The sequence below is a fragment of the Dermacentor albipictus genome, unplaced genomic scaffold (genome assembly GCF_038994185.2).
Source record: "Dermacentor albipictus isolate Rhodes 1998 colony unplaced genomic scaffold, USDA_Dalb.pri_finalv2 scaffold_14, whole genome shotgun sequence".
In the NCBI taxonomy this organism is placed as follows: Eukaryota; Metazoa; Arthropoda; class Arachnida; order Ixodida; family Ixodidae; genus Dermacentor; species Dermacentor albipictus.
In genome coordinates, this window is record NW_027225568.1 from 15,330,573 (window position 1) to 15,352,426 (window position 21,854).

The 21,854-nt window shown below is 45.5% G+C and overlaps 1 protein-coding gene across 1 annotated transcript in view; it reads left to right on the forward strand.

The window, feature by feature from the left end:
* Nucleotides 1-21,854, forward strand: part of LOC139051743 (uncharacterized) — a 185,236-nt gene that overhangs the window by 114,385 nt on the left and 48,997 nt on the right. Inside the window, exons 3-4 of the mRNA XM_070528734.1 lie at nucleotides 8,910-9,260; nucleotides 11,300-11,642. Of these exons, the coding sequence (XP_070384835.1) occupies nucleotides 8,910-9,260; nucleotides 11,300-11,397 (449 nt within the window). The 3' untranslated portion in view covers nucleotides 11,398-11,642. The remainder of the gene's footprint in view (nucleotides 1-8,909; nucleotides 9,261-11,299; nucleotides 11,643-21,854) is intronic.

The following is a 21,854-nucleotide window of genomic DNA, read 5'->3' on the forward strand; positions in this document are numbered from 1 at the left end:
TTGATTGATCAATTGACCCGAGCGTTCACTCAGAAACTGGCCCCTCTGCACGAAAACCTTGCCAATGCTGCAGCGGAAATCACTCGGGACAGTCCCACGTCGTCGCTGTTTCCCTCGAGACTTCATCGCGCTGCCTAAATAAAAGGAAATCCCGAGGCGTGGGAAAAATACAACTCAGCCGAAAAAGAATACTTTACTGCAGTCACCGACGCAAAATGCGACGCCAGTCTATACCTGGGTAGTTAAAATCCCCGAAGAGAAGACTGTGTGCGTTCGGAAATGACGTCGTAAGTTGGTTTAGTATGTTGCTAAGGTCATGGGAACATTTTGGGTTAGCATGCATGCGGAGGCCTATAACATATGCCGATTACAATGGAGTGTGGTGAAGCACGGCACAGAAGCCACATCTCCAAGTCAGATGTGAGGCTGATGGTTGAACATGATAATTCTTTTCCAGCAGCGATCAATACGCCGCCCCCTCGTGAACATGTGCGACCGTTTCGTCAAACGGAAAAATTTGGCAGGTCGGCAACAACTTCAGCGTCAGCGATAGCGTTAGTGAGCCAGGTTTCGGTTAGTATCAGCATATATCTGTTAGATGACGTTACTATGCTTGACAGTAGTTCTCGTTTCGGCATAAAACTGCGATTAGTGAAGATTAAAGACAACGAAAGAGGGTTGCTTGCTGAGGTACTGGGACGAGTACTGGCTAATTTTGCGAAAAACGCCCGCTATGATATTTCCCTAACCGTCTGCGATGTGTCGTATAGGAAATGTTTTGTACCGATGTCTTGTAGTGAAGTGAAAATTCATTACCTTTGGATTTCGCGAATGCTACAACATGACTGCTCGCTGATTGGACAGGACGAGATAAGCCTTCACCGATGCTATAAGATGTGTTCTTTAGTTTCCGGGCATTAGAAAGAATAGTGTCTTTAGTTTTGTAGAACGGGAATTCAGCTATTACTGGGCGGCGACAGTTATCAGAATGGGGTCCGAGTCGATGTGCGCATTTGATCGGTTTAGCGTCGATTGTTATGTTAATGCGATCCTGGCAGTGACGAATGATTGCATCTTAAGTTTCGGTATATGTTTCAGTCTTATAATTTTCTTCAAGGCCATAGAATACTAGATTATTCCATCGGGATCAATTTTCGGTGTCGTCTAAACGTGCTTCAAATGCAGAGACTAATTTAGTAAAGCAATGAAGGGGGCTAGTTGGTGAACGTTCATGGTTATATTGCACTCAGTTTTACACACACGATATTAAGGAAAGACAGGACGTGGATGGACGTAGCGCAGAGAATAAGCACGCTGTCTGGGTGACGTTAGTTTGGATGTAGTCAAGGTCTATTTTAAGGGTTATAAGGGTTTGGTAGTGATTGCCTAGTTTGGTCATTCTCTCATTCAGATCAGGAATGGTTTTGTCTGTCTTCAGAAGCTGGTTTATTTAGTTCGCCAACATCGGTGATGAGTCGAGTTTTTTAGCGGAAATTTTCTTCAGTTCGACGAGAATGTCGTTAGAATCGGGACCGGAGTTAGATTCAATGTCACCAGATAACAACAGTAGAAGAATTCAGATGGCGTGAATACAATCAGTAGCGATAGCACTCACACAATGTGGGCTTGGTAACTGCACTAATAAATAATTACTAGTTTTCTTTCAAAAGAGGCTATACTGTTTAGTAACCTGCATTTTCAGGAAGAGTTGATTAGTGCTCTTTTCTGTGGCACAGCCACCAAGCTCACGAACTGTCGTTGAGGGTTGCTGCGGTTTTATACATGATGAATATGATGATGTCGACTGTGATGGGACGATCCAGGTGACAGCGAGGCATCGGTAGATCCCTGACGGCATGCCAGGGGCAGGGGTGACGTCTCTGTTGACGTAGGAAGCCGCAACTTCATTGCAGCTGGCATTAATCGGAGGGAGTGATGACGGACCCGACGGCGCAGTCGTCAGGTTGGGCAGGAATGCGACGATGCTCGTGACAAGCACCTGCATTGTCAGGAAGAGTTGATTAGTGCTCTTTTCTGTAGCACAGCCACCAAGCCCACCAATGCCTATAATCGGTCGCTGAGGCGAATCGATCTCATAAACCTTAGCAGCACCCGCGCCGCTTTGTAAGATTGCGATGCGTGGGGCCATAGCCCAAGCATCTTTGTCTCTGAAAATAGTGTAATATCTAACTGGTTAAACACACTCCAAAGAATGCCCCATTCGATGGATTTTAAAGACAGCTATAACCGCCTATTACCGCCGTAGCACTGAGAAACGTATGTAACAGAAACATGTTGTTGCTCGGTCATGACTATTATTGCGGTAAAAATATTTTTTAGCATTTCAATCCGTGAAAATAACTTAGCGCTCGGCAAAATGAGGGGCACGAGCAGATTCGAAGGCGTCAGTAATATGGGGAATCAGTCACAATGTAGCCCGTTAGTGTATGATTGAGTGCACTTATGAAGATTTGAGCCCAAGAGATGGGCGAGGATAAATGGACAGTTAGAACAATTCGTATCGCATATACGGATGCCTTAGAAAAGGATTATATAACCAGTGCGAGGGTTGACACGGAGGAAAAAAGGAAGCGACAAGAGCAAGCGCTGACTTCCAACTGGCGTTTATTACAAAGAAGCATGAATATATAACGTCGCTCACGTGATCACGACATATAATTGTGTGAGTTAACAAGACCAACACAAAGCAATAAGAGCAAGCCAGGCCTAAGGCAGCACCCCGCGTGCAGGTACTAAGTAATCAAATTCTTTATCCGTCAACGCTGCGGACGCTTTACTGATACAGTTGCCTTCTGCAATAACCGCAGCCTTGTATTGTATTCTATTGTAAGTCTTGTATTGCCATGCGCCTTTCTAGGTAATGTTTTTATGTTGTCAAAAAGTGGACGACATTTTCATTTAGAGCAAGGTACTCCAAGAGAACCCTCTCTCCCTTTTTGAACTTTATGGTTATGCTCCTGCAACCTCACATTTAGGCATCTGCCAGTGTGTCCCATGTAACGCTACCTGGAGGAAACAGGTATGCTATACACAACTCCTCTTGAGTAGTCGACGAATATTTCTGTGCGCAGTCTTGCAAGAGTTCGATTGTCTACTGCTAGGGCTGGTTCTATAGCGCACAAGTGAGGCAATTTGTGCGGTGCAGAAAAGACGACAGAAACTTCCACTCTTTGGCCTCTCTGCTTCAAGTTTGTGGGAGATATCATGTGTGCACGGAATTGCCGCTATCTTCCTGCTTTTATCAGCACGGGTATCACAAGTTTGCGACTTCTTACGCAGCGTTTCTTAAACGTGGCACAGACGGACAGATGCCTAGTGGTATCTTCGGCTGGTCGTCTCCATCCCCCGAAGCAGAGTCGGGCAGATCCGGCGTTCCTCAAGCTCAGAGGCAGAGGACAAGCGCGCAAATCGAACGCGCGACTCGCTCTCGGAGGAGGAAATGGCAGATGCGAAACCACGTGACTACTGCCAACGCCCGATGCTTGGCCTATCCTAGAGTTACTGTATATGCTGCCAAAGGTAGCAGAGTTGCGCGTAGGTCCACCATCTTGCATGGGAAGCAACCAAATTTATGCGGCGAAGCCGCATCTCTGTTTTTGCAGGCAACATGCCTACCGTATCGTCGATAGACCGTGGACGCTTTTGTATCGCCTGTGGACTGCTTTTCGGCCTAATCGCAAACAAAGTGCATCGAAAACAGCTGACTGAATAAGATCGTCAAGAAAAAGGCGCCGAGATCGGTCCCTACCGAAGCTTAGGCCAACCGTATCCGCCGAGTCCGTCTGCACGCTCGCGGCGCGTCTAGGCTCAGGAATCAAGAAGTCTAACACAGGTAAATCACCATATTTCAGCTTTCGCATTAGTGTTCTTCAATAAACCATTTTTTCATGTCTACAGTGCCAGCACAATAGCGATGAGCGCCGATGTGACGCGTCATAAACACAGGTATATATGTGCTGTCGCCGAAGGCACACAGCCCTAGCCTGCGCTTCTCTGACGAAGATATATGAATAGACAGACGTGTCGACTGAAAGGCATCCCGGAACTAAGAAAACGTTGCATATCCTTCGCGTGAAGAACAAGAAACGGCTATCCAAATCGGTAGTAACAGCCCATACAGCGTCCCGGGTCGGCGGTTCATTTAGGACTTTTTTCGAAGTTAAAATGCCAATCGCAAGTGAAAATCGGTGTTGTGGCACTTCCGAGCATGCTACTGAATATGGACAGCAAAATTTTCTTTGTGGTACAGGCGTGAGCTTTAGTTGCTGCGCGATAGCGCATCTACCATGACTGCAAATGAGCGAGACTTATCTCTGTGAAACTAAAACTGCTTCTAGGTCCTTGACGTGGAAAATTATGCGCCAGCGCTCGGCTCCTGGCGTGGTGTTTTTTTTTTTTTGCGTAGTGGTATAGTACTGGGCTTGGGTTTTGTAGGTCCGACGATCGAATCCTGGTCGGAGCTTGTTTACTTTTACGTTTTTCTCTTCTTTTTATTGCACCAAAACGCTCTCTGTTGCTTTCTGTTCTAAAAATATATATATATACGGTGTCCAGGCACCACGTGTTTCACGCGTTAGAGCTTGTTTTTCGCACCAGTACCCAGCGCCTCCCAGTACGCCGCGCCGGCCCAGCGCCCCAGCATCCAGCGTGCGGCACAGGGTCCATAATCCGGCGCTGCACTGGATACTGGGTACTGGGTTTTGTAATATGCATACCTGCTTATGTGCCAAAGCTCTCAACGTGTAGGCAGTCTTAAATATTACTGGTGAATCAATGACCAACCATTAGTATTTCGACTCTGGTACCCCATTAAATTTGCTGTAGAAACGTACCCACTTGCAGGCACTTGATATCAGCCACACTTGCAAGTGCCACTTCACTATGTGCCTTTTCACTGCAGGGATTCAAAAGTAACCTTGTGTGGGAGTGTAGTGAAAGTTTTTCTCTCACAGGATTGACACAGCTACATTACGGGTAATAATGCAAAGCGCAGTTAGGCCCTTACCGTATGGTAAATAACGACATTCATTCCTCTTGCATCCTGCTTCACATAAGCAGTAGTAGATGAAATATCTTTACTTAGTAGTGTAACCTCTTTTATGTTCAGAAACAACAACCCAAGCCGTGCATTATCATGAAAATGTGAGCTGGCTTTTTTATGACAGTTCTGTGAAAGCAGTGTGGTGCATGGGATTGAATGGGATCGAATAAAAAGCTTTTCCGCTTTCAGAGCAATTCGTGCAGTCGGAGCACAGCACCCGGTCATTGTATCATTCCGATGGGACTGCGAGGACACTGCGATGAACCAACTGTGAGATGCGCTGTGCACGTTGTGTTGTTGCTCCGCAGCTAGCGCGCACTCGAACAGCAAACGCCAAGATCGGCCGGATTCGCTTTGAATTTGACTGATGATAACTTGTGTCAATCCAGTTCGCTGCAGCGGCGGCGTCTGGAAATGCAAAAATTGGCCTGGGCATCTGCTTCTCTGCAATGCACGGTTGCTTGACTACCACGTGATGACGTTCTGCCAATAGAGGCGTTAGCGGCGTGATAAAACAGACACGCAATTCTGCTACCTTTGGTAGCATATACAGTAATTCTAGTCTATCCTAGAGTGTACTAGAGTGGGAGAATGGGTCCAACGAGGGCTCCGCGCTGAGGCATTTTTTATAGAAAATCCAGATGGCGCCACCATTGCCTTCTTCTGGACGCCACGCCCCCGCGAGTGGTGGAGGCCGCGGTACAGTGTACTAGAATAGGGGCAGTGTGTTCAGGAAGCGCTCGCCGCTGAGGCGCTTCATGTAGATAGCACGAGATGGCGCTGTCGGAACATGGGCTGTACGGAACGTACGGCGCAGTGTCAGCGCTGCACGCTGATATTTTGATAATCGTTTTCTGTTGCAATCAAATAGACGTGCAAATGCTCGGCGGATGTTAAGATGCATCCCCGAAACTCCCTACATATAAAAGATGAATGGTATGTGCACTCCTAGCGCATCTCAAGGCCCATTAGACGCATTTATTAACCTGACAGCAAAGGTTTTGCAGACACAGAAGTAATGGCGTAAAGCCGTTAACATTGTTTTGAGCAACGTTGCCACGTAACCAGAAATTATTCGAACGGAAAAGTCGGCTGCAAATAACGCCGTAGTAAAGGACATCGAATTGATTTAAACCAACTCGGATTCCAGGTGCACACATTTTCTTTTGCGGTACGCTTTCATAAAAAAAGCGGCCATGGCATCCGCGACCCAACGTCAAGCGTTTAGTTCCTCAGCCGCTGTTGTAGAAGCGAAAGCAAAACAACATGCACGTACATAGCCCAAAGCCAAAGAGCTTCCCTGCTTGGCATTTACCTTCTTTCGCGATAAACATTTGTTTCGCGAGCCCCCCGCAACTACATAAGTTTATTCGTGATTTTTTTTTATTTACATCATGAAGTGTTCCTGAACGTCAGGCCCATGTGCGAGTATGAGACACACCGACATCCTACATTTCTATGGAAGGAATAAAACAGGTAGGAAAGACGCTAAGTAAAAGGAATCTCTGCAAAACTACACAGTATGCCAAAACACAGAAAAACAGTGCAACTACATCCCTACCCAAACAATGGAGACCTAGAGCGGAATTGATATGCGCATATAAATGACTTCATTTATTCTTAATTATATTAACAAAATTAGCTTTTTGAATGCACCAGAAACAGTTGTGCATTAAGATGAAAAAGACAAAGAAGGGTCAGCATACATATGTTGCACCAGCCTGCTAAGAACAGTGTAGCTAACTTTAAAGTACAATTTCTTTTTTCTTCATGCTTCTGTTCACTGATTAACGCTTTTTACGGAAAAGTGTAGCGTTGTTAGGACATAAAAACGCACAACTGCTGATGTGAAATCATCAGCATGTCATTTGCAACATATATGGTATAGCCAAATTTAAAGCTTTCACTAGAATCATGACATCAATTATGCTGTCGCTACAAAGCTCCTCTTTGCGGAAGAAGGTTGTAAATATATTCCCTCAAGTTTCTTTAGTGTTTCGAAAAGCAACTTGGACGGATACAGCAATCCTCAAATGTCACAAATTTCGTGAATTTTGAGACTGCTGCTGACACTAGAGCTCCACAAGAGAAGAGAGCAGCAGTCCTCACATTTCTTGCGAGCAAAAAGTTTCTGCGCGACATACCCTGCCATATATAGCGAATTAGGCGGTCACCGCTCCTTTCCTCCGCATAAGCCCGGTGCTCTGCCGGAGTATTGTTTAGCCTTTGCTCTACCAGCGTAAGATTTCCAGCTTCAACTAACTCGTGAATTGTGACGCAACGTCCCCTTCCTTTTCAGAATTATCAGGTGAGTGAAGGAGCGATACCAACTGTTTACTGACATCTGTGATCCCTGTTTACATTGCCTTCGTCAAGATATAAAAATGCAATTCACAACAATCAAAAATTAAGGCGGCGTAGGGTGATAGTTGGATCCGCAAGACTACCTCACAAGAAGTTCTCCAACTTTTATTGGCTTAGTCTAAATGTCAATGGGTATTTAAGACCCTCTCCTTCCAAGTATTCTAACAGAGCCAAAGTGCTGCACAATGTCACACGGAGCCCATCTGCCGTCGACTGGTTCAAGCCGCAAAGTCCTTTTGCAACGGAAAGCATATTTAGCGCCAGCGAACAGGGACAGAAGGGAGACGACACCACAATGCGCTAACTTCAACAACTTGATTTTCAGGAAACACTCACTTATTTAACCCATGCACAGTTAAATAGGCGGGTGTTTCCTGACAATCAAGTTAAAGTTAGCGCATTGTGGTGTCGTCTCCCTTCTATCCTTGTTCGCTGGTGCTAAATATGCTTTCCAAGTCAGTCTACAAACGCGCCCAACAAATGGCAATCCTTTTGCATGTGACTCCCAACGAGACAGAAACTCGAGGACTTCCTTCAGAGCCCTTCAGAGCAAGCACATGGCAAGCACGCTGCAACTGGCCGCAACACCACAGAACGCAACACACGGAGAACGCGTCCGTACAGCCCGTGCGAGTGCAGCGCCGCCGCATACATCCGGGACCTGTCTCCGCTCCCGGCTTCAAAGCGGTGCGTGGCGCGCTGCGCCGTCTGAACACACACCCCTATCTAGTACACTGTAGCCGCGGAGACGCTGGTCGCCAGCGTCAAAGCGTGCCCAGGCCCCGAACACTCTCAAGTTCAACAAATGGCCACAGAGGGCCAAAAAAACCGACGGCGGGGCGCTGTTAAAAATACAAGCATAGTACAACAATTAAAAAGGTTCCCCCGTGAGCGCATTTTCTCCCGCTAGAGGTGCCGTAGTAAGCGCAATTTTAACCTACAAACGTTCTTCAACAATAAACGAAGCGTTTTTATTACATGGCAAAGAGTACAAAATTATCATTACTAATTTTACATTGTCCTCGTTATTACAAACTTTGTTTTCTGTTGCCATTTTAAAGGCAAAATAGCGTTCAGCATGATCGACCTCCCACGTGACCTCTGGCCTGGATTAAAAAGAATTTACCGGCATGTTCGCGTGCACGGCAGGTGCGGATTCTTTGTTTCGTACATCGGTTGGTTATTTTGTGCCAAAACCAGTTTATTGCGCTTCGATATCTCGAATTATGTAACTTAAGGTGTTAGCCCGAAAGCTAGGTTTCAGTCGTGAGCCATGTGGAACACGTCGGCATCGAAATTGGAGCCGCGTCTTGCCACGACTGGGGACAGCAATACCAGTGAGTCGTTTAACATTGCTGCTTCAATCACTGTGTAATATATTCGTCTCGTTAACTTACAGGCGGAGGCAAGTTAACGAACTAGATGCTGCATTACATATGTGCAGTCGGGACCCTCCGTTGCTGTTTCCGAAATATCGTTTCAGTTGCGAGGCCATCATTATACACACATGCCTGCCCCACCTCTGAAGGCCACTACAACCGGGAGCACGCATCCATGCGCAGTGTTGTGGAGAGATGTATCGGGGTGTTGAAAAGCAAGTTCCGCTGCTTGCAGCACTTTCGGACACTGCTATACAGCCCCGATAGAGCAGCGCGAATCATTTATGCATGCGTTGCTCTCCATAACATTGCCTTGGATGCGGGCGACTGGACATTGGACGATTATGGTGGGGAAGTGCCACCAGCTGAGGAGCCAGAGGAGCCAGGAGACATCCAGGTGCTGGCACCGCACGACGTGTTCCTCAGAGGAAGCTTTTCTGAAGGACACAGGAATGGTGAGTTTTCATAATACATAATACATTTATACAAATTGGAGTGCCCCTAGGCTATCACAGGGCTGTGTTTGTACATTGGAAAATACATTAAAAAATTTGTATACACGTCAAGTGCACCTCCATACGGATGGTCAATGTTCCAAATCCACACATCCGACAGATTATGATTATTTAAACACAAACGAAGTAAAGTTATACAAAGAATCCTTTAAAAAAGAATGTCATAGCCGCGGACTAAGCCACAACCTCTTCACTGTGCAAGAGTATCCAAGGCTGCCACTTATTAACAGTAGCACTCGTGAAGCAGTCGTAAGGCAATGCTTCATGCCCCTTTATCTGTGAAGAACTGCATTTGCTGCTGCTCTCAAGCTAGCATTGTTTTGTGCAATATGCACATCACGAAATGCTTCTTTTCTCGTGAAACATTACAAATACGGTACTACAACAGTTGTATGTGTTGCGTGCATCCCGTGATATGCCACGTTCTGTACATGTAGATGCAGAAGTTGTTACTTTTTACTCATGTCCAAACATGTGTTTGTTTTGCCATAGTTGGTGGTTACAGTAATGGGAAATTGGCACAAAGTACTTCTTTCCTAGTGCAACATGAAACATGGTAGCAACGTGAAAGTTCAGCCTTTTCTTTAAATATCACGTGAAATATGAAATGGAAACATCCCTTGACCCATCATAGTCATGGCAGACTTGATGGAAGCAGTACATATGATCGGCACTCTGTGCTCATGGGCACCATCAGAAAAAGGTTCGCACAATTTTCATAAAACAACCCAAAATGATCGCAACCGCCACATCCTGTACATTCGGGCGCTCGGTGTACATTGATAGGAACGAGGTAATATGCTTGCTAGCCATCTCTTGCTCTAGGTGTATCAAAACTTCTGTGCAAGCATGAATACGCAGACGAGGCAAGCAAGTAAAGCGTAATGAATGCGGATTCAAACACAAACAAAATGTACCGCTGAGTGTAGTCACATCATTACACTCGTCACATCATGTCCAAATGGGTAGATGTAAATTAACGTAAAAGTGCGAAAACTAGAAAGTCAACTTTATCGCACGCTATGATGACAACTACATCACAAACCTTGTAGTACAACATGCTACAGGTGGCAAAGCATGTGAGAACATAGCAACGTCAGCATCACACAATTGTTTTCACCACGGCACATAAAACTTGCAGTTACATTTACGTGACCTTGCAAGAAAGTATGACTTTGGCAGGTATGTCCGTTCCCTTGTCAGTGTTATGAGTCACTGACTAGAAGCATTCATTTCTCGACAGCAATTGTAGTGCGATGCTGAAGAACAGGTGAATCATAATTGTAAAAGGTGACTGCACTTGCCAGCTGTGATGAAACATGTTACATACAACGTGAATAATTGGCTCTACAATCTCACAGCACCCAGAACGTGTCACACGTGACACTTATTCTTGCAATGACTCACTTGGAACGAAAAGTAGAGGAAACTAATCACCGACATGGTGCAATGATGGCCATTCTCATTTGTGAAACTATGCAACACAAAGAGTGACTTGTTTGGTGCTCCGAAAAAAGACCACAATGTAGTTGTTGCACCTTAGCCTCACTGTGCCGAAATGAAAATATCACAGTGCAAACACTATGCGGTAACGCTTCATAATGAGTGCAGTAAGCTACAACACATAGTGAAGCAACATTAATATCACAGTACCAAACCCGTACACAGAAATCGACAACTATCTGCAATGATTCCAGTGTGAAAGACTAGGCGCCTTTGAAATGTGTAAATAAAAAGCACGTTGGCGTTGCAGCTGGATAAGCATAAATAGAAAGAGGCAAATACTACAGAACAAAATTGAGTGCATGCATTACGCCTTTCTCCAAAAAATCCTCCTGTATTACTCATACAAGGAAACTTAAACACTAGAACTCAAACAATAAGTAAATAAAATAAACTGAACTCATGAAACACAATAAAATAATAAAATGATCTTGAAAAAGAGAAAACCGATAAATTATTTTTCTTTCTTCTTGCAGGTGCGCAGCGATGTCTTGCGCTGTGGCATGCATCTGCTCCAGGATCCCCTCCTGAGCCGCTGCCGTCCTCTCTGCCGCGACAGCGAGGTGGGAGGTAGACGCTTCGATCCTCTGCAGCACCTGGAATGAATAATCGTGGTGGAACTGTTCGTATGAGTTTCTGATTACTCGAAACCAGATCGTGGCTGCAAGCTGCTGTTGACAAGAATTGCAAGGTGCACAACGATTCCCTATCTGTTGAAGAGCCACTGGCCTGATGGCATCCTTTGGCAGTGTCAGGCGTCGTGTACAAGCTATGGCCTCTTCGTTTGGACAGACAAAGCCCTGCTGGAACTACCATTCTGTGAGCTACTGAAATGCATTTCTCACCACCAAACAGCCCTTTCCAGGGCAAACCATCCTTTTGCCCGGTGGCTAATCATTAGCAAGATACGATACCGAGCCCTCCGTACAACGCATATTACTTGTTCACATCCCAAGTTGGTCTGTTTTTCAGATTCATGATTTACTTATGATAACAGAGCATACAGAATATTTATAACCTTCATGTAAAATGACACCAAAGGATCTACCAGCCTGCAGCATCTCGTCGCCCTGTTCCACGCTGCGGGCGCACTGCGACGACATGGTTGTGAGGGTATCCACCCGTCGCGGTCGCTGTTTTTTCTACATTGCACGGCATTTTTCTGCAATTTCACCGCATTTTGTGGTACGCACAAAAGTGGCTACGGCCATGTTATGGCTTATTGGACTAGTTCAATAGAATAGGAGAGCTAATTTTTTTTAACAGTTTGAGGATCAATAACTTACTAGGTGCAGCGGCCACCCTTTCTGTAAGTGACGCGCCGTGCGGTGGATCCTCTGCCGCTGTAGAGTAAACACACTAAATGTTTACGAACTGCACACACATTTGACGATAATTAAAGCACGTATTCCTCTGATGCTTACGTGTCGCTGTGCTCTGCACGCCCGCCGCCTCGTCCATCCCTTCCACGATTACTTTCAACTCCACTTTCATTCCGGTAGTGGGAACGTCAGCCTGCTGGAAAGTCTCATAAGCGTGTCCCTTCACTACATGGCTATTCGTTACAGTGCCTATGTTACATGTTTTCGTACTACACATTTGCGGAAATATTCTGCAATTATTGAGTGCCTAATGATCTCACGTATAACCATCCCCGTGCACTTCCCTGAAGGCATTTTATTTCTGTGATGATGACTTAATCCCCCTTTTCCCGAAAGCGCAGCCAACTGAGATTCTAGTTGATTAAGCTACCTACTTTTCCATTCTCTCCTGCGCTATTTTCAAGTTCACCAACAGTGTCGTAATCCACTAAGGGTACCACTTACAGATAATGGCAAACTCTAAGCCGGCACCGTTCAGGAACCAATGATGTTACGGCGGCAGTGTGCTTACCTCTTAGTAGGGGAGGTCGGTGACGCCATGTACACGGACCGTCCCGGTCAACTGGAGGACTCGGCCATGGAAGCCGGGTAACCGCCCCCCTCCTGTGCTTCTGAAAATAGTCGTCAATGTCGAAGGACAAATCGCCCCGACCATTCGACGGTCCCTCACCTTTGCTCTTGGGTGATTGCGGCAGCGTCGCGGCGGGCCTCATACACTTGTTTTCTCCACCACTCCTGCCATTGCTCTGTCGTTTTCACGACAGGGCCTTCTCTATTCGGTGTGTCGGTCAGCTGCTGCCACAGCCGTCGGTGGTCGACAACAGTGAAGCGCGGCCCCAGCTCGCTGGATCCTAAAGCCAGCTGGGGATGCTGCTCCATGAAAGTGACCACCGTTTCTCGCTGTCCCTCCGACACGCTGTCCCTTAACGGGTGCCGCCACGTTTTGTGCCATGGCTTCCCGCAGGCAAGTGCTCGACTTAACGAACCGCTTCAAAATTCGCACCGTTTGCTTGAAATGGGGTGGTGGCAAGCGCCACCACTAAACGTTTCGCAAAGCTGCGACACAACCTAGCGCCATTTGAAGACATTAACCGCAATATATTGTTTCAGTCATTCCGCATTCCAAACTGAATCTTTGGAAAGCAACACCAACACATTTTGCTACTCAGTCATAACAGTAAAATATTTCTCAAAATGTTGGAAACGCTTCTCAATATATTATACGGTCCCCAAGCAGACGTCAAAAGCCTGACGCAGGCTTCCACTTCGCTCATTAGCTGGTTGCTTCCTCTCGTTCTCGCGAACATTGCGGACTGCCTATTTCGTGACGTACAGAACGGACCGCCTCCGTTCTATTTTGGAACGCGTACAAGATCCCACCATTGATTGCAGAGTCTTGTTTCCATGCTGTCCCACTTGGTGATGGTTGCCGCGTTACATTTCTCAGATGCGGCGGCCTTGTGAGTTGCATTGGGCAATGGCCTCTTGAGGTAAGCACCTGCTCCTGCAGTCCGCACAGTGACATAGACTCCCTATTTTTATGTACTGTGACTGGTGCTCCTGGTCGTCATTTCCTGCTGCAGCCATGGGTAAAGTGTAATTGTGGCCTTCTTCAGCCGCGATTTGGCGTGAACATAGACTATCATACATGATTAGTACATGGTTTGAAGTGTATGAAGTTGATATCCACATGGGTGGAAAGGCCTGCAAAAGTGACTGCAATATGGCGATTCCCACAAAACAGACCATGTCCATATTGAGAGCAGGGGGGGGGGGGGCACCAAGTTTGAGCGACACATTAGCGGCCACCGAAAGAACAAAAAGAAACGCGCAGGTATGAAAGGAGGTAACGCTAGAATGTTGGGTAGTTCATGTCGCTGTGTTAGCTATGGCAGCAGGTGTCTGCGTCACCCGATTGATTCGCAGTGCAATTTCCGGCGACTGTCAATGCAGACAGGTGGGGCACTGTCCAATCTGCTTGCGCCGCTAGTTGTCACTCGTTACTAGACCGCCATGTGCGACGTAGGCAAGCACTGTGCCTGAAGTCGGATAGCTGAAAGTGCTGTAAGCGACCTGTAGTGCGTGAATGCCCACTGTTGTCATGTGGGTCTTAGCCAATGTACAATGTATTGTATGAACCTTATGCGGTGATTGAATGTCAACTCTCTTTTGATAATGGTCGCCGTGTTATGTTTCTTGGATGTGGCGACTTGGTCAGCTGCATGGGCAACAGTCTCTCGAGGTTACCATCTGCTCCTGCAGCCCACACAGTGACAAAGACTCCCAGTTTACATGCACCGTAATTGATTCTCTCCCCGTTCCACCTTTCCTGCTGCAGCAGCGGACAAATTATGCTTGTGGGCCTTCATCGGCCGTGATGTGGCGTGAACGGAGACCAGCACGCGTGATTACATGGTCCGAAGTGTATGAAGTTGATAGCCACATGGTTTGAAAGGCCTGCAAAAGTCGCTCCTAAATGGTCATGCCCATGTTGAGAATGTGGAGTACCAAGTACGAGTTACACATTAGCGGCCCCCGAACGAACAAAAAGAAACGTGCAGGTTAGAAAGGAGGTAACGCTAAAATGCCGGGTAGTCCATGTCGCTGTGTTGGCCGCGGAAGCAGATGCCCGAGTCACTCGATTGCTTCGTAATGCAAGTTGCTAATGTTCAGCGATGACTGCCGGTGTAAACAGGTGGTACACTATCCAACCTGTTTGCGCTGCTGGCTGTCGCTCATTACCAGGCCGTCACGCGCAACGCTGAAAGTGAGCAGTTTACGAGTTCGCATTAATGGTTTCAGCGTATATCGATATGCAAATTTTATTTCTTCTCTTATACAAGAAGGTGCACTGCTTTTCTTGTGTCAATAAAGTCGCACGTCCTGTTCACTTAGTTGTGGCTTGTAAGTATGGGCGTCAGTAGAGGGCGCTTATCATCATCATCATCATCAGCCTGGTTACGCCCACTGCAAGGCAAAGGCCTCTCCCATACTTCTCCAACAACCCCGGTCATGTACTAATTGTGGCCATGCCATGCCTGGAAACTTCTTAATCTCTTCCGTCCACCTAACTTTTTGCCGCCCGCTGCTACGCTTCCCTTCCCTTGGGATCCAGTCCGTAACCCTTAATGACCATCGGGTATCTTCCCTCCTCATCACATGTCCTGCGCATGCCCATTTCTTTTTCTTGATTTCAACTACGATGTCATTAACTCGCGTTTGTTCCCTCACCCAATGTGCTCTTTTCTTATCCCTTAACGTTACACCCATCATTCTTCTTTCCATAGCTCGATGAGTCGTCCTCAATTTAAGTAGAACCCTTTTCGTAAGCCTCCAAATTTCTACCCCGTAGGTGAGTACTGGTAAGACACAGCTATTATACACTTTTCTCTTGAGGGATAATGGCAACCTGATGTTCATGATCTGAGAATGCCTGCCAAACGCACCGCAGCCTATTCTTATTCTTCTGATTATTTCTGTCTCATGATCCGGATCCGCCGTCACTACCTGCCAAGTAGATCTATTCCCTTACGACTTCCAGTGCCTCGCTGCTTATTGTAAATTGCTGTTCTCTTCCGAGACTGTTAAGCATTACTTTAGTTTTCTGTAGATTAACTTTTAGACCCACTCTTCTGCTTTGCCTCTCCAGGTCAGTGAGCATGCATTGCAATCGGTCCCCTGAGTTACTAAGTAAGGCAATATCATCAGCGAATCGCAAGTTACTAAGGTATTCTCCATTAACTTTTATCCCCAATTCTTCCCAATCCAGGTCTCCGAATACCTCCTGTAAACACGCTGTGAATAGCATTGGAGATATCGTATCTCCCTGCCTGACGCCTTTCGTTATTGGGATTTTGTTGCTTGCTTTATGGAGGACTACGGTGGCTGTGGAGCCGCTATAGATATCTTTCAGTATTTTTACATACGGCTCGTCTACACCCTGATTCCGTAATGCCTGCATGACTGCTGAGGTTTCGACAGAATCAAACGCTTTCTCGTAATCAATGAAAACTATATATAAGGGTTGGTTATATTCCGCACATTTCTCTATCACCTGATTGATAGTGTGAATATGATCTATTGTTGAGTAGCCTTTACGGAATCCTGCCTGGTCCTTTGCTTGACAGAAGTGCAAGGTGTTCCTGATTCTATTTGCGATTACCTTAGTAAATAGTTTGTAGGCAACGGACAGTAAGCTTATCGGTCTATAATTTTTCAAGTCCTTGGCGTCCCCTTTATTATGGATTAGGATTATATTAGCGTTCTTTCAAGATTCCGGTACGCTCTAGGTCATGAGGCACTGCGCATACAGGGTGGCCAGTTTCTCTAGAACAATCTGTCCACCATCCTTCAACAAATCTGCTGTTACCTGATCCTCCCCAGCTGCCTTCCGCCTTTGCATATCTCCCAAGGCTTTCTTTACTTCTTCTGGCGTTACCTTTGGGATTTCGAATTCCTCTAGACTATTTTCCCTTCCATTATCGTCGTGGGTGCCACTGGTACTGTATAAATCTCTATAGAACTCTTCAGCCACTAGAACTATCTCATCCATATTAGTAATGATACTGCCGGCTTTGTCTCTTAACGCATACATCTGATTCTTGCCAATTCCTAGTTTCTTCTTCACTCTTTTTAAGGCTTCCTCCGTTCCTGAGAGCATGTTCAATTCTATCCATAATATATTTCCTTATATCAGCTGTCTTACGCTTGTTGATTAACTTCGAAAGTTCTGCCAGTTCTATTCTAGCTGTAGGGTTAGATGCTTTCATACATTGGCGTTTCTTGATCAGATCTTTCGTCTCCTGCGATAGTTTGCTGGTATCCTGCCTAACGGAGATACCAGCGACTTCCACTGCACACTCCGTAATAATGCCCACAAGATTGTCGTTCATTGCTTCAACACTAAGGTCTTCTTCCTGAGTTAAAGCCGAATACCTGTTCTGTAGCTCGATTTGGAATTCCTCTATTTTCCCTCTTACCGCTAACTCATTATTCGGCTTCTTATGTACCAGTTTCTTCCGTTCCCTCTTCAGGTCTAGGCTAATTCGAGTTCTTACCATCCTGTGGTCACTGCAGCGCACCTTGCCGAGCACGTCCACATCTTGTATGATGCCAGGGTTAGCGCAGAGTATGAAGTCTCTTTCATTTCTAGTCTCGCCGTTCGGGCTCCACCACGTCCACTTTCGCCTATCCCGCTTGCGGAAGAAGGTATTCATTATCCTCATATTATTCTGTTCCGCAAACTCTACTAATAACTTTCCCCTGCAATTCCTAGTGCCTATGCCATATTCCCCCACTGCCTTGTCTCCAGCCTGCTTCTTGCCTACCTTGGCATTAAAGTCGCCCATTAATATAGTGTATTTAGTTTTCACTCTACCCATCGCCGATTCCACGTCTTCATAGAAGCTTTCGACTTCCTGGTCATCATGACTAGATGTAGAGGCGTAGACCTGTACAATCTTCATTTTCTACCTCTTATTAAGTTTCACAACAAGACCTGCCACCCTCTCGTTAATGCTATAGAATTCCTGTATGTTACCAGTTATATTCTTATTAATCAGAAATCCAACTCCTAGTTCTCTTCTCTCCGCTAAGCCCCGGTAGCACAGGACGTGCCCGCTTTTTAGCACTGTATATGCTTCTTTTGGCCTCCTAACTTCACTGAGCCCTATTATATCCCATTTACTGCCTTCTAATTCCTCCAATAGCACTGCTAGACTCGCCTCACGAGATAACGTTCTAGCGTTAAACGTTGCCAGGTTCATATTCCAATGGCGGCCTGTCCGGGCGCTTTAGTCGCCTGGCAATTAAAACGCGGCAGCTGAGGCATGCTGCAAAGCCAGCAAGGCGAGCACGGCGCGTACTCAGCGTACGGCACCGGTAAAAATCGGCCATATTGAATATTGCACTAAAAAATGCATTTACGCTTCCTGTTTAAGTAGCGCCATCTGTCGGGCCCCCCGCTAAGTTCCATGCGCTGCCGCTTCTTATTTTCGAATCAGGACTTGAGACTGACTCCAACCAAATAACTGAAGTTTATTAGCCCGACGTTTGGGAGCACATTCGGCTCCTTCTTCAGGTGGGTTGTTCTTCGAGGGGTGGCGGTGTTCAGCTTTTAAAGCGTCTTCTTTAAAGAAAGGAAGGGGGAGCGCGGGAGTTGGGGAGACACTTCACAGACGGGAAGGTGGGGGGAAAGAAAACGGGGATGGTTGTTGACGGTTGCCGTGGTGCTGGGGATGACCGGTGCTGTGGAGACTGCCCGCGAGGGTGCCCTTGATGGTAGGCGAGGGGGGGGGGGGGTTACAGGGTCGCGCCGACGTTTTTGTGTTGGTGAAACAAGCGGCAGTCTGCCTTGCGGTGCGTTCTTTTTTTCTTGTCGTCATGTCGCCAAGGCCGTGGACATACACCGAGGGTAGGTTGCCTTTCACGCGGTTTATATTATTCCCCTTATTCTGAATTTGCCATGACTCCAGTACTAGTCTCTACCGCGAGTTCGTCTCACTTTGAAGGATTTCAGTTTTCTGGAAAACAATTTTGTTATCGGCGTCTTGAAAGTGTTCAGCGACGGCGCTGAGCACTCTGAACACCCTCTAGCCACCATACTGCATGGGAACGATGGGAAGTACAGGCTTCGGATTGACTTCGATCTTTAGACTAGTGGCGTTTGCTTGCGGTGCAGTAAACAAAGCTATACACAAATATTACCGCGTAAAATCTAATTTTATTCATGCAGTATGTTATATAATATGCAACCACAGAACACCTATACAAACTTAGAGAAGGGAAACTGTACTTTCCACAGTGCAACGGAAATAAGAGTAGCGGTGGTGTTGCGAACTAAAGTATGCGACCTAGAGATGGCGCTGGCAATAGTATCATAATCATTACGTAGTGAGCAATATGGCCGCTAAAGTAGCGTCTGATGTGGTTCGTTGGGCTGCTCACTCGCTAGTTTTGTGTGTTTTACTACCGCTTTCAGAGCGGTGTTCATGTGTATGATACTCTAAAATGACTATCGATACCTTTATTATATCGCCAGATGACCGAGAGGCATCAACTGGCAAAAAAACACGTCAGACAAGTAAGCTTGCAATGTTTATTGTCAATCGTGAATGAAGCACTACATGACCACGGTTTTCGTACAGGTCAGGTGGAGCTAATGCTGTCAGTTACAGAGCTTACGACACAGAAACACAGATAGTAATATATTCTACGGAATAGAAAGCTGAATTCGAGGGAAGTTTTGTCATCGCGTTTGGCGTGCCGCTAAAGAAAGGACAACGATATTGTGCTCGGCTACACTCGTACTTGTGTTGCATACAATGCTGTTTCACGTGTTCCATACTAATGTATGTTGTCTGCCTTCGACAGTTTTAGCTAGATATAAAAAAAAGAAACATAAGAAATGCTCACCAAACATGTACTGTCAGTACGGTAAGCTCGAGTTGCAATGTCGCATTGTTTTCATAACACATTGGCGATAGGCGCGAAGTCTAGAGAGAAAAAAAAACGTTATGCTAAATTTTATATCACATATTGTGTGTTTTTGATATTTCTACTGCACATTTAGTGTTCAGCTGCAGCAGTAAAGGCTTTGTCACAAGTGGAGTACTCGTAGAAAGGCGAGGAACGTTATGGAGACGACAGTGCTTAAAAGGACTTCTGCCAATATTGTGTGTAAACAAGGACACTAAATAAATATATAAGTATGCCGAAATAATGCTCACGGATCCTTGTAAAATGCAATTTACGGTTTCATGTTGAAGAAACATCTCGGTTTGCGTGTTCAAACAATGCAAAAAGGTTACAAGGAGATGAACACGTCAGTTGAGTAACAGAAGTGAGCAAAGGAAGCCAAAGCCTGTAGCCACCGTTTCAAAAATCAAACATATTTGTGAGGGCGGTGACGAAGATAAGTTCCCGCGCTGAGGCTTCCCTTGCTCGTCCACTGTTGATTGGCTGAATGTTAAGCCAAACATCGAGTATATTTCAAAAACGTTTTGTGAACACACTGTCCTTAGGTGTGTCATCTGCTGTTTGAAGAGAAAGAAAAATTGATTTTATTGGTTCGTCATGTTTGAGAAGTGTGAGATGCCATTTGTGTGAAGTTGCCTGTTCTAGCCATTTCTTACGGTGCAGGGCTAGCCTAGTTACCGATTTTTGCAAATGAAAAATGCAATATCCAGATCCAATTCTAACCCTATCACTTAACAACTTAACAATGCTCCCTTAGATTTTGTTATGTCCTATGAATATATTGGTGTACACATTACAAATTAGTTAAACTGGACCAAAATAGAGTATGTCATTAAAAATGCAATTCACCTGCTCACGTACTTACAGTGCAACTTTTCCAAAGGGCTGTCTACTTTAAAACTACACCTTTACAAGACGCTAATACGCTCAAAACTTTAATATGCATCTGCAATATGGGATCCCAATCGCGTTAGTATTATTATTTCACTTGAACTAGTACAAGATAACTCTGCTAGTATCATTCTTTCTAACTATACAGCGAGTATAACCTAAATGAAGCTAACCAGCCCTTATTCCCCTAGCTAGTGGCCATGTTTCGCTATTTCATAAAATTTTCCGTCATACCACCCTTCACGACGACTTCATACCATAGCCTCAAATACATTTCAAACTGCATCGATCATCGCAGTAACGCAGGGCTTGATTCTTGCTGCACGAAGTCTTTCTTTCAATCTTTAATCCCCCATGTATCTCAGGCATGGAACCACCTTCTCTCAAGTATCGTAGCCATCATCGTTAACAAACTTTTTTGCAGTACATTAGCTAACATTGTATAATCGGGAGAACCATTGTATTACCAAAATTCACTGCTTTTGTTTGTTTGTTTTATTGCACTGCTTTGTAACCACTCCTCTGTTTAATGACATACGGCCCTGAGCGTACTTTAAATAAAGAATAGAATAATAAAGTGAAGAGTGATTGCCAGAGTTTCAGTGCAGATGAAGCATCATTTCCTCAAAATTGCACTGAGCGATTTTGAAGGCTTTAAAATTCTTTGCAGTCTCATGTAACAAATTAACGCTATGAAGGATCATGTCATACTTGTTGGTAACGCCCGTCAATATAATTTTCAAATAACAAATGACAGAATTTGTGCATTACCAAGTAGGAGCTTGCTACATGACGAGAAAAGAAACAAGTTGGGACTCAACTTTTTACTTCTCCGATTGTCATACAATACCCTTAAAATTAGGCAACCTTGAATGTAGAATTTTAGCATTCCCGCTTGGTACGATACAAAACTGTAGACTGTTACTTTCCTGATAGGGCTCACAGCCCTCTATCTGGTAAACTTGCAAACATTTCATGGTGAGGCACGTAGTCCAAGAAGACCTGTTGTTATTATGGTGTCCGTTGAGCTTCTTATGGCGTGGCGAGGGCAGCTTGCAAACCAATGATCTCTCTTTTCTTCTTCTTCCAGAAAAGAGAAATCATGAAGCCATGACAAACATGAAAGCAAAGAATGGTGAAACAAAAGCTTGTTCAATGAATGAACGAATCACAGTTCTAGTTGAAGTGTTCAGAAACATACCTTGCGAGGATTCTGCCTCTGTGGTGACACATTCACTGGTGACTTGCACGTCCAGAGACAATAGAGTCCAAAGTGGTGATC